Raw genomic sequence first — 13,230 nt, 5'->3', positions numbered from 1 at the left:
CCTCCGCTCCCCCACCTTGCAGGCAATCCAGGCCCCCCCTCCAGCCTGGACATGGAGGTTGCCTTTGCCTCCTGTCATCGTTCAGACCCCCCAGTTCTCCCCGAGTCCCTGCACTAGTTTCCAGCTCACTGTGTGACTGTATGGAGCATCATCCCCTCAGGTCCTGGAACAGGCCAGGCCCCCTGCATTCCAGTTCTTCCATCTGCGTGAGTCCCTGTGTCCATTCCCGCTGCCATGGGAAGGGCAGTGGCACTGCCAGGGGACTCTACTGAACCTTGTCATTGGGGCCGCTTCGCCCCAGGGACAGAAGCTCCTCATCTGTGAAATAAAGCTGAGGCTGTTCTAGGGAACCAATAACGTCCCTTTTGATGCTAAAGCTCTATATCCAACCTAACACAACCTATTTCCAACGGCCTAAAATTATCTTTTACTCTTAATTCTAGCTGCCTCGACTATGATATATATCATCTTCTACTTCTACTGGAGTCACTTTTTTCCCCAAAGGACATTTTAGGGGCCTTGCAAGCTGACAGAGACCTGTGGTTAGTGAGGATTATGTCAGGCTGGGCCTAGGAGTTCCCCAAATATTGGGACTGAACATTACAACTATGAAAGATATAAGAATTTTTTCACTTCAGCCCATTTTAAATCCTTGTGGAGTATCTTGTCGCCACTTTCACGGTCTAGTGAGATACATGAATAGTGATATTGGTGGTAAACACTGGCAATAATCACCGCAGTTACCACCATGGCCATCATTTATGGAGCGTCTGCTTTGTGCTGAGCACTGAGCACTTTGAGAGGCCCTTCTTAAGACCAGAATGCGAGAGAGTAGGGCACGAGGCCAACAGGCAAACAGGAGAGCAGGTCCGTCTTAGCTGGGAAACTAGTACGTTGAAGGGGTTCAGTGCATTAAGCTCATTTATTAGAGTGGTTTTGGGTAGACCAGATGACCCATCCTGCCCCTTCTTTCTCTTTCCAGCTACAGGAAGCCTTTGGTTGGGAGCCGTTCATCCGTCTCTTCGCCGAGTACCGGAACCAGACCAACTTGCCCACAGACAACGTTGACAAGATGAATCTGTGGGTGAAGATGTTCTCCCACCAAGTGCAGAAGAATCTGGCTCCCTTCTTCGAGGCCTGGGCCTGGCCGATCCAGAAGGAAGTGGCTACCAGCCTGGCCTATCTGCCCGAGTGGAAGGAAAATATTATGAAATTGTACCTCCTCACACAGATGTAAGGAGTGCCCAGCGAGGTGGCAGGTAGAGAGGTCTGGGGAGGTAGGCAGAGACGGGGATTCATTCCTCGACCTCTGTCTCTTAGGGCTGCAGCCTTGTCCTCCGGGCTCACGGCCCCTGTATCTCATAGCCTAGTTCTGTCTCTAGAAAGTGGGTAAGGACACAGTAAGCAGGGGCAGTCGGGCAGGCCTGCTGTGTGTGTGTCTTGTTCCTCAGCCCTCAGCTCTCAGATCCCCCCTGACCCTGTTCGGGCCCGTCCTGAGAGCTGCAGCCCTCGGGTCTGTGCCAGCCCTTGGTTCACCATCACGGCTGGTAGACCCTAGAGAGCGCTTCTCACCCTGACGTCCTGAGGACTCTCTAGGCTTCAGTGTTTGATGAGTTGTTCCAGAGACCCCAACCGTACGACCCAAGTGAAACACAAATTTATCATGAGCTCCCTGATGACTCATATTTTATGTCTTGGGTAGTTTTCCAAGAGCTTGAAGAGCAACCTGGTGCAAAGGGGCCCATAGCTAGGGTTCGCTGTCAGGAACGCCGTTTTGTTTCAGTACTGCCATTTCTCTGTGTGTGTGGTAAGGATAAAACTTCTGCCCCATGGAGCTGTCACAGAGACTCCTTGGGTAGTTCCAGAGAGGTCTGCGAACACAGCGCCTGCCACCTGAGGCGCTGCTTTATTTTATGCTGGTCCCCGAGGCAGTAAGCTGACTGCTTCCCACAGCTTAGAGGTGAAGATCATCACCTCTCTCGGTTGCTTCCCTGTGTCCAAATCCTGGTTCTCTCACCTGTTAGCTCTATGACTCTGGGCGAGTTCCTTAGCTTCTCTGTGGCTCAGTTTCCTCATCTCTAAAATGGGATCTGTTTCATAGGATTATTGTGACGATTACATTTTCGTGCCTCTAAGTGTGACTGGAACAGTAGCTGGCAGTGAGTAGGCACAGAGACAATGTCTGCTGCCACGGCTAATGTCCAATTCACTCACCACCGCTGGAGAGCTACACTTCACTTCTAGACGGCGTTTACAGATGCGGTGTCATCTCTCGCGTGCCATGCTACACTCCCTACACCAGCCTCTGGCAGGGGCCGGGCAGGCCGCCTTACAATCTAAAGGCAGGGCTCTAAATTCACAGGGTTTTCAAAGCTTCTTAGGGTTTGGTCTCTTTATTGAATTCCATCGTTGAGGAAGAATTCCTCCTTTTTTAAAAAAATATTTTATTTATTTATTTTTAGAGAGGGAAGGGAGGGAGAGAGAGAGAGAGAGAGAGAGAGAAACATCAATGAGGGAATAGAGAGGGAAGGGAGGGAGAGAGACAGAGAGAGAGAGAGAGAGAGAAACATCAGTGTGCGGTTGCTGAGTGTCATGGCCTGCAACCCAGGCATGTGCCCTGACTGGGAATCGAACCTGCGACACTTTGGTTCACAGCCCGTGCTCAATCCACTGAGCTACACCAGCCAGGGCAGAATTCCTCCTTTGATTAAATCAAGAGTGCAGGTCACTGGAAAACCCAGAACAATTCCACAAGGGTGCTTGTCCTTAGCAGACAGTGGGCATCCATCCGGCTCAGTGGCGGTGTCTGTGTTTCTACCACTGTCAAGAGTCACTTACTAGTTGGGCAGAGAAAGTTCACACACATTTAGAAATCTACTTTGGAACAGGAGAACTAGATATAGATAGAGATGACTCAAATTTCATTTAATTACAACACATTCAAAGATTTCCTTAAATTTTCTTCTGATCGTTTCCGGAAGCTCCCATTTCTTTGTAGTTTCAATGAAGAGTCGGGGTCCAGGATTAATGTTGTGTACACCCGGCCATTTCCCTTCCAGTTCACTTCTTTTTAGTTAGTTGTTTAATACAGTATTATTGGAAATTGGGTGAGTGCAGAGACAGTAAGATTTGACCGAGGTAATGTTTTTCTTTGGAATTTTTTTTTTGTCCTTCCATTTCTCAATCATAGAATTATTTACCCTTATTTCAAAAATATCTTTCAGCTAGGTGCTTTAAACATAGACGTTGAATATTCACTCAACCTTTAAAATAACTGCTGTCAATTAGTGAGGTGTTGAGTACGTGCCAAGCATTGGACTGGTTCCTTTTTATAGACTGTTTTATTTAATCTTCACAATAATTTTATGAGATGGGAACTTACGGCTCCCTTTTGGGCAACGAGCCGACTGAATTTTATGGAGGGCAAGTGAAGTGCCTGAGGCTACGTCGCTGACAAGGGGCAGAGCTGGGACTTGAACCTGGGCACTCTGATTACAGTAGGGGTGTTAGTAACTCCAGTTCTCTGGATAACCAGATAAATGAGTAAATGAAGAAACCAGCCAGCGAATAGAAGGGCCTTTATGTTCCTACTTGCCAGCACTTTGGCTGCTTGTCCTTACCCCTCATCTAATTTTATCAGAACAGAAAGCCTGTCTGTTCATTCTAAATTCCAGTTCAGAGGAAGAATTTGAGGTAGGCTCCTGACAGCTTCCCATTAGACAGAGCTGGGATGATCCCTTTAGAGTCAGTCGAGTCCTTTCAGGTTTTGGGTCATTCAGGTTCCAGTCATTCCCTCTAGGGCACCATGAAAGCGTTCTACTAGCTTACTGGATTTTGAATAATGGGTTATTTTGGTCAAGTGTCTGAGCATACCCACCCCCACAGTCCCAGACATTGCATGTTCTCAAAGGAAATTAGATCCTCAGTCATTTGGAATAATATTTGTATCTATTCTTGCCCTCTTTAATCCATTTGCAGCATTATAGCCCTGGGGATGTTTTAAAAATGTAAAGTTATCCATGGCACCTCCCTGTTGAAAAGCTTCTAGCAGTACTTTGAATTTAAGACAATGAACTGACCATATCAGTTTACTTCCCCTCCTTCTCCAGGCCCCACTGAAACTGAAGTCAAGAAATGCAAAAGAAACAGCTCAGCAAAGAAAACTGAAGGCATTTGGTTATGAGTGAAGAAGACCTCGACACATTTCTGGAAGAGAGAAAGTGGGTGAAGCATGAAAAAGAGTGAAAGAGTGAAGGTACCTTTCAGACAGAGTGTAAGCTGATCTGCACAACCTAACCTAGAGAGACTTAGGCATCTGAAAAATCTATCTGCTAAAGAATTATACCAGTTGTAGAAGTGAACCCCATCCCGCTGTACCCCATCCCTTGTGCATAGGATACAGGCAGTCAGTTATTGGTTCCAGTGAAAAATCTGTTGTTGCTGTTGTTGTTATTGTTGTCGTGGTTTCTATAAAGGAATTGAATAAACTGCCCGGGGAGAGGGAGGAGTTGGTGCTCCAGGATGAAATTTCTCTTTTTGTGGAAATAAGTGGCCCCCTAGCCTATCAGCCAATTCTCTGATGGTTGAAGTAACCCCTACTCAAGTACCAAAGTGTTTGCAATCATAGGAGAGACTTACTGGAAAAACACACCAAACCATACAGTGGCAGAGGAAACCTATACCGACTCCTATAAAAATCAACAGTTAATATTGATGCTCAAATGCAGATTGCCAGCTAGGAATTCCCAGACATTGAGCACTGGGGGTATGGGGAGGACCCGGGGAGAAGCCTGTAAGAAAAAGAATTAGAATTACCAATTAGAATTAGGAGATTGGAAAACTACAATAAATTCTGGAGAAAACTTAGTTGAAATGAAGAAAGGAACTTTAAAATCTAGCTGTATCTTCAGAGAGAGCTGAAGTATATTTGTAAGATGAAAATAGGATATTACAAAGAAAAGAAAAACTCTGAGAACAAGGAGAGCCCTTTAAAAGTAAAGTAAGATTGTCAAAAATACCCCATAGGTAGTCTAGAAATAAGTTGAGGGTATCTCCCTAGATATAGAGCAAAAATGAAGTGCAGACAATATGAAGAAAGGAAAGAGACCTAGACAATCAGTATCTAACTGTCAGGAATTTCTGGAAGAGAAAACAGAAAAAATATAGGTGAAGGAAAAAAATGATGGAAAACCAGAAAGAACTAAGTCTCCAGATCCAGGGGGCCCCCAAAAAAACCTACATTGAGACAGAGTCTTGTGTAATTTTGGAATTAAGGATAGAAGGAAGATATTAAAAGTACCCAGAGAGAAAATAAAATTGGGTCATTGTAATTAGCTCAGCTGAAAAGGGATGAGAAATAGACTGGCAGCAGATTTTTCACTAGCAACACTGAAAGCTAGAAGCCAATGGAGCAATGTCTTCACATAGCTTATTAAAAAAGTTATCCCCAGAACAACAAGCCAAACTATCCAGTCAAGTCAAAGCAAAGATATTTTCTGACATGCAAGTTTTCAGAAAGCCTAGCTTCTTTGCACCCTCACTGAGGAAGTTCCCCAGCAAAATGAGAATGAGAACCAGGAAAGACGAAGAAATAGAATCCAGAAAACGATGTACCTCACCCTGGATATGTCACTCCAGAGTGACACTTATCCAACAGGATGTCTCACTCTAGAGTGACAGTCACCCAGCAGACTGACCCAGTTCAGCTGTGAGTACATAGTCTCAGGCACGCTGGGAGGGGTACACATTCTTTGCCACAGATAGTACCATTGAGAAGCTGGAAGGCTTGAGAATATGGACAAGGTACACTATTTAGTCAACAGAAAAGAAAACAACACAAAAATATGTCAAAAAATGTAAGTCCATGCATGAAAAGACAACACAAATACTCATGGAATGTAAGAAGAGACTCGACTGGATGTTGGCGGTAGGTATATTTCCTTTCAAGTGCCCCCGGCTTGATATTGGGTGTGTATGGAAGAAAATATTCTAGTTTCTACTTGGCCCTCAGTACACAGTATTTGCATAGCCAAAGTAATGTGGATGCTATTTATTGGCACTTAGTGTTCTGATCAGCCTATAGACAAACCATGAAAGGTTTAATTTTTTTATTCAGAAGTTAAAGTAATTAATCCTGACAAGTTAAGGAAAAAGAGAGCAGAAAGAGGTTGAGAACCAGCTGTGGGCAGAGAAACAGAAGGAAGAGTAGGGCTACTTGTGCATTTAAAGTGGGGATGAAGAAGGAAGTCTGCAGTTAATGGAATAAGAGCTGGAGGATGGGTATGCTGTTCAAAGCTAAAAGTCAAACCAACAGAAGTATTAAAAATGACATCTCTCAAACTTTCGGGAAGGATGGGCAAAGGAAAGGAGGAGATAGTGTAAGTTAAATCCTTATCTTTTGTAATGGTGTATTATTAAAGACTGTCTAAAGTTAATATGCCAAGAAATTATTGTTCAAACATATTATTTAAAGTTAGGAAGTTAGTTAACAACATCTAAAATATAGAAACTGTTAAACGCATCACCTCTAGGGAACGGGACTAGGGTTAAAAAGGGTGGGGTGGGGAACTGTGTTTTTCATTTCAAGGTCTCTGTACTATTTAATTTTTTTACCTTGTGCATGCATTACTTGGAAAAATTTTTAATAAACTCAAATAAAATCCTTCAGTGGCTTCATATCGACTAATACACCGTCCCACCAACACCCTTAAAATGGCTTTTAAGGTCCTTACGTGTTTGGATCCCCTTGGTGCGACCAGGCTCATTGGATCTCCCCATCACACTGTAGGTCTCACCGCGAGTACCTCCTCCTCCAACTATTCACACACACTCCACCTTGCTTCTGCGGGTGTTCCCCAGGAAACAAGGCCTGCCCCTGATCTCACCGTGTGTCTGGTGGTAAAGCTCACTGCCTGGCAGGTTTTCCATATGTGTTGAGTGGATGAATGCACCTAATATTTGTCCCTATTCTGATATCATTTCAAGACCATGTGGGAGCTGTAGGCTTTCCTGCCCTCCAATTCACCGGACAGTTTTAATAACTTTTAGCATTACACAAGGCCAAGTGGTATCAAGTAAGAGGATTTCTGTCCATCTGTCAAGTCTGCTTGGTATGTTCTTTGCCACTTTGCCTGAACATCATAATCTGTTTTCAGCTATTTTTTTCTATATTTGGGAGAAACAGTCAACTATCTAGTGGAAATATTCAGGCTCTCGAGTTCCTTGTGTCCTGCTATTCTTTGGTGGCTCGCTCTTCTTCATTAGTTTGCTGTCTTCTGATGTCCGACTCCCAAAGCCAACTACAGCTCTCTGATGAGCATCAGCCTGACAGCTAGTCTTCACCTGTTGCATTGATTGGAATTCTTTCCGATCTCCTCTTCATAAGATTCATCTCTGGTATACTCATTCTTAAACTAATGTCCCCACGTGGGGTCACAGCCTCACCTAATGTTTTTACTTAATATGGCAACAGCTAACCAGATATGAATTTATACGTTGACTATTTTTGCTGACAAAAGTAACAGCCTTCTTTCAAGACTACTTCATGCCCATGTGCTTTACTCCTTTAAAGCTTTGGACCCTACTTGGCTTCTACCTTGAAATGGATTTCTTTCTTTGACTGACATGGTTGGAGTCTGTCTTCCAAGTGTGGTAGAGAAGGGTGGGGGTGGTCCTCAACTTGTCAGAGATCTTCTAACTACACGTGCGACACACACAGTTCCTATCGAATTGCTACAGAAATACTACTCATGCAGCAAAATGATCAAATGTTCAATATAAAATGTTGGGAACCACCCTGCCTGGTATCGGAAACTGTAACTCCCACCAAGGCTAAGGCTGAGGGAACAACCTGGGAACCGTAAGCCACCAAGGAGACAAGCTTATCTCCCTGGCAGGAGCGCTGCTTCTGATACCAGGCAAGGCGGTCCCCAACAATAAAAGCATGGGGGCCAGAAAAAGCCCTGCAGACAGAGGACCCTCCCCCTTCCTCAACACAACCTGTGGTCCAAGAGCCGAGTGAGTAAAGCAGCCTATACCCGTGTCAACTCCTGTGACCCGTGAAGTGTCTCTGCTTTAAACGGGAGCCAAACACCTGGAAAAAGACCGTAAATTCCTTCCTCACCCTCCCTCAAGGTAAGTAGAGATGGGAGAAGCAACTCCAGCTTTTTTTTTTTTTCTACATAGAGTTTCTCCTTTTGTTCTTGCTATCTATGTGGTCCCCTAAAAATTCATTCAACAAACATTTACTGAGTGCCAACAACAATGCTAGTTATTGTTATGGAGTCTGGACATACAAGATGAACATAATAAGTCTCCTGCCCTCATAGTGCGTATGTTCCAGTTTGCACATAAAAGTGAACAAATAAACTCACATCAGGTAGGATGAGTCCTGTGAAGCAACATAAAACTAAGTAAGGGTGGGGTAGGGTAGGGGCTGCACAATGGGTATGTTTCCTGTTTTCTATAGTGAGGTCTAGGAAAGCCTCACTGGTGATATGACATTTGAGCAGGTTCTTGAAAGAAACGATGAAAGAAACCATGCAGATAATTCAGTGCAAAGAGAAGTATGACTATAATTAACATATTGAAAGCAGCAAGACAGACAGACATGCATTTCATTCCTCTAACAATCAAGAGCTACTTTCTCAGATGTCTTTTTTTTTTAAGATTTTATTTCTTTATTTTAGAGAGGCGAAGGGAGGGAGAAAGAGAGGGAAAGAAATATCAATGTGTGGTTGCCTCTCACGTGCCCCCTACTGGGGACCTGTCCCGCAACCCAGGTGTGTGCCCTGACTGGGAATTGAACCAGCATCCCTTTGATTTGCAGGCTGGCACTCAATCCATTGAGCCACACCAGCCAGGGCTCAGATGTAAGTCTTGATCACAGATTTCTGACCTTCACATCATGATGGGAGCTACTGATCTGAAAGAAACTCATGCCTTTTGAGCACCTGCCCTCAAACTTCAAAGCCAAGCAAGGCACATGTCACAGTGAATTTCATAGCCTCTCTCCCCTGAGATTTCTCTGTGACTAAGGAGAAAGGGGGCTATGGCCTCTGCCAAAGGCATTAAGTGGAGACGCGACTCTATACTTTTAAATACTGAAGTCTGGGTCCCAGTCAATGGCCTGATAGGTCCAGTAACAAGTGGAATTTGGAACCAAATTCTTATGGAGGAAATTGATCTGGAAACAATGGAATAAATTTGCATAGCAGTGAAAGTTTTAGTCTTACATTTGGATGCGTAGAGTAGTGGAAAAGCTAGACTCGATTATTCTGGGCTCCTCATTCCATACCCTCCCCCACCAAGCTGAATGATGTTTGTTTGACCTCAGTTACAATTAAAAGACACTTTGGATCACAATTCTCAATGATAATGAAAAGGGAAGGAGGACCTTAATGTCCCAGGGACTTTGAAGGAAGTCAATTTGGTAAGAATTGTTTACATTTGCAGGAAAAAAAAAATGTTGCTGGTGCCATAAGACTAGGAACTTGGACACATTCTTTCTCTGGAGGAATTTTGTCATAGAGACATTTATTTAACCTCCCAGCCCCCAATACCAGCACCTCTGGCATCTTGATATCTGCAACCCTTACAGGATTGAGTGTGAGGCATACAAGCCACACTGGGGTGGGTGCCATTAAAGGAAACTGGACCTGCTGTGTGCCTACTCAATGGGTCTGACTGTTCAGAGCCAGAGGGAAAACACCCACTCTGGGCCTTGGGCTAAGTCAGTTCCACTGACTTCCAGGCGACTGAAGTCTTCCGTACAAAACCAGACTTGGCATGTAACCTGCGGGTGGGAGGAGTTTAGAAATATCGGAAGCCCCCGCCCTTGTTCCATTTTGGAGGAAGAGTTTCAGCACGGCCTCTCTGGAGTGGCAGGGACAAGTCCCCAGACATTCTCCTCCGTGACTGGGATGGTGTGGACGCCCAGCACGTATGCTCCCCATACATACGGTCCAAGAAGAGAACGCAGGCCCAGGTTAAGCTCGCGGCTGCACCAAAGGAGAATCCGAAAGTTTTTATAACTCTGAATTAGGGCCGGCCAGCTGTCCAAAAGAAGCAACAAACTTCAGCTTCGTTGTTTTATGTAACTAGGCAGACGGGAACTTGCCCTTAAAGAGGGCCCGTGCTACAATTTGAATAAAGGTCATCAGACACATATTAGAAAATGAAAAGTGTAGTCAATAGCTCATAAACATTCTCAGGTCAATGACTTTGCTCCGTATTCCTAGTACAACGCACGTTTAATAAATACACACCCGAGCACTTTAATGTCAGGAGCTATAACTATAGCGGTACTTGTGCCAGCCCCGCCCTCCAACAGGCGGAAGCCAAGAAGAGATCAATCGCTGGGAGAGTCGAGCTGGGGAACGTGAGGCTGTGGTATGGGTTCAGCCCTTTTGAGGGAGCGAGCAAAGGAAGGAAAGGCTCACACTGCAGTGCAGGCCTCAGGAAACTCGGTCAAGGCCAATGGGGAGTCCTTGAGCTACAGTAGCCCATCGGAAGAGTCCCATGCCTCCCAGGAATGGGCCACCTTAACACCCTCATCACACTTAATCACTGGGCCCCTGGGCAGCTTGGTCTTGGCACCCAGGATTCCAGAGCCACCAGCTGGGGCCGTCTGTCAGTTGCAAACCCACCCCCTGCGGTGGGAGATCCGAGCACACCATTCCTGCAGCCGCCACAGCACTTACTCCGCAAACAGCTGTAGGCACCTGCTCTGGGCTGTCGTAAATAGTGACTTAGTCAGTCCCCCCAGTGCCTCATGCCAGTAAATGCACACAGGTGGGTTCATCCGTCTCGGTTCCTAAATTAGAGTGCGGCTAATCCCTTCCAGGTCCTTGAAGGCCTTCGGGGAAAGGATATATGGGGCACAAAGGCTTAGCTCCTAACTAAAAATAAGCGAAGAAGGAGGCCCATGATTCTCCATGTCAGCCCATAATTGGAAAGTAGCTGTGAAGGGACCCCTGCATTTGGCGTAGTGAGAATGCCTGCAGGGATGTCCTTCCCTCTGACAAGAGTGGACGGATCTACAATAAGAATCCTGAGCTGTGCGTGCCTCTTGCATTGGCTGCACAATCAAGCATCATATGATTTATGCACGTTTATGAATTATCGCCCAGAAAGACCAGTCAGTGCCGTGCAAAGGGTGTGCATTCCCATGCACGGCCGAGGCCAATTCCTGTCCAGCCTTGAGGCTGGAAGTGGCTTCATTTCCACCTGGATCCTGTAGGGAGAGGTGGATTCTCTGGACAGAGCTGGGGTTTGGTTAGAAAGGACAACACGGGTGGAGTAGGGAACAGAGTGTCACTTCCCATGTGACACTTCTTAAGAGCATTTCTCCAGACGGCAGACTGCCATCCAGACCCCTCAGTGCACCCTCAAACCCGGGCCCGAGGCCCCCTCAGAGCCAGCACCCCACGAGTCCTGTTCATGAGTTTCGGTCACCAGGAGCTCTCTGTCTTCTCAAATCAAGCCTTTCACTCCCGAACCACCGCGCTGTGACGATGCCACGGCCCTCCAGGGTCATGCCCTCTCTGCCCACAAAGGTCACATAGATTTTGTCAAAGCTAAGTTTCAGTGTCACCTTCTCTGTAACTTCTTCTCTGAGCGCTTGATTAGAGAAAATTGCTTCTTCCGTCCCATTCCCTCGAACATACTTTACAACCAGTGTTGGCATCTACATCAATTGATCTGATACAGCTGTTGTTACATCTGCTCCCCTCGCTAGAGCGAGCACTAACTGCAGCGTGAACAGTGGGTAGGAAATGGTATTGGGGGTCGGGGTGCAGGGAGATCAGGGAGGGGCCGCTGCAGCAGGAGAGGTGCCCACAGTTTGGCAGAAGGCGGGGCGTGGAGATGGAAGAAAAAAATACAAGAGTGAGAAGGACTGACTGTGGCAAAGACCGTGCAGCCCACGGAGGCCGGGACACGGGATCTGCCTGTGGGTGTAGACGGACTCTATGCCACCACCTTAGGTGTGCTGCTCCGGAGTTGTATCGTAGCAGCCACAGTCAAATTTTGGTCATTTTTTTTTAAGATTTTATTTATTTATTTTTAGAGAGGGGAGGGAGGGAGGGAGAGAGAGAGAGAGAGAGAGAAACATCAATGTGCGGTTGCTGGGGTTTATGGCCTGCAACCCAGGCATGTACCCTGGCTGGGAATCGAACCTGAGACACTTTGGTTCCCAGCCTGCACTCAATCCACTGAGCTACGCCAGCCAGGGCTAAATTTTGGTCATTTTAACCAGCAATATTATTAACTTCTCCCCAGCATCACAAACCACTGAAAATTCTCAGAAGTCTAATTATGACCCTCCAATGGCCCAAGTTGTATGTGACCATTTCTTCCCAGAAACACATATTTTTCTTTGTTCTTAATGATTTGAGTAACATGAATTTAAGTATAAAATGAAAAGGAAAAGTATACTCTCCGTTTGCAAACACAGTGGAATCACTTACCAGAGATAACCATGGTTACCAAGTTCTGAAATCCTTGAAAACATTTCAAGACATTTTCTATGCATTTAGAAAGAGAGGGAGGGAGAGAGAGAGAGAGATGGGTTGTATAAAATCTTTTTCTGTATTAACAAAATCTTACACACACACAAACCCACACGTTAAACATTAAACTTGTAAACATTTCAACATTAGTATTTGCAAATATATTTCATTCCATTTAACCATTAGAAAGTTCCATTGTATGTTTAATCTCAAGTTCAAACTATCGATGATAGTGGCTAAATTACTGGTTAGGTAATTTTGAGTTGTCTTTGGCTTAAATAACAGAACTGAATTTTCTCGCAGTTCCAAAGGCTGGAAGTTCAAGGTCCAAGTTCCCTGAGGCTTCTCTCCTTGACTTAGGAACTGAGTCACTTTGCCCCATCCTCACATGGTTTTTCCCCTGTGTGCGGGCATCCTGGGCATTTCTTCCTCTTATTATAGGTACACCAGTCATATCGGATTAGGGTCCCACCTCACTGGTATCGTTTTTAATTTGATCACCTTTTAAAAGACCTCTCCACATTCTGAGGTATTGGGGGTAGGGACTTCAACATATGAATTTGGAGAAAGGGGGTACACAATCAGTCCATAACAAGAAGCATTACAAGATGTATTAAAATGTGGCTCAGTGGATTGAGTGCCGGCCTGCCAACTAAGGGGTCTCTGGTTTGATTCCCAGTCAGGGCACATGCCTGGGTTTGGGCCAGGTCCCCACTTGCGA

The 13,230-nt window shown here is 45.5% G+C and overlaps 1 protein-coding gene across 6 annotated transcripts in view; it reads left to right on the top strand.

Annotated features, from left to right (window-relative positions):
* Window positions 1–6,360, top strand: part of TCAF1 (TRPM8 channel associated factor 1) — a 40,078-nt gene extending 33,718 nt beyond the window's left edge. For 3 of the 6 annotated variants that reach the window (XM_028525166.2, XM_028525168.2, XM_028525167.2), the window contains exons 8-9: window positions 983–1,259; window positions 4,110–6,360. In XM_028525166.2, coding sequence (XP_028380967.1) covers window positions 983–1,237 — 255 coding nt within the window. In that variant the 3' untranslated portion in view covers window positions 1,238–1,259; window positions 4,110–6,360. The remainder of the gene's footprint in view (window positions 1–982; window positions 1,260–4,109) is intronic. The other 3 variants (XM_028525164.2, XM_028525165.2, XM_028525163.2) reach the window with 1 other exon arrangement.
* The last annotated feature ends 6,870 nt before the right edge of the window (window positions 6,361–13,230 follow it).

This window comes from Phyllostomus discolor, chromosome 10, assembly GCF_004126475.2.
Source record: "Phyllostomus discolor isolate MPI-MPIP mPhyDis1 chromosome 10, mPhyDis1.pri.v3, whole genome shotgun sequence".
NCBI lineage: Eukaryota > Metazoa > Chordata > Mammalia > Chiroptera > Phyllostomidae > Phyllostomus > Phyllostomus discolor.
Note: the sequence above shows the minus strand (reverse complement) of the source record. Positions and strands in the feature narration are given on the sequence as shown.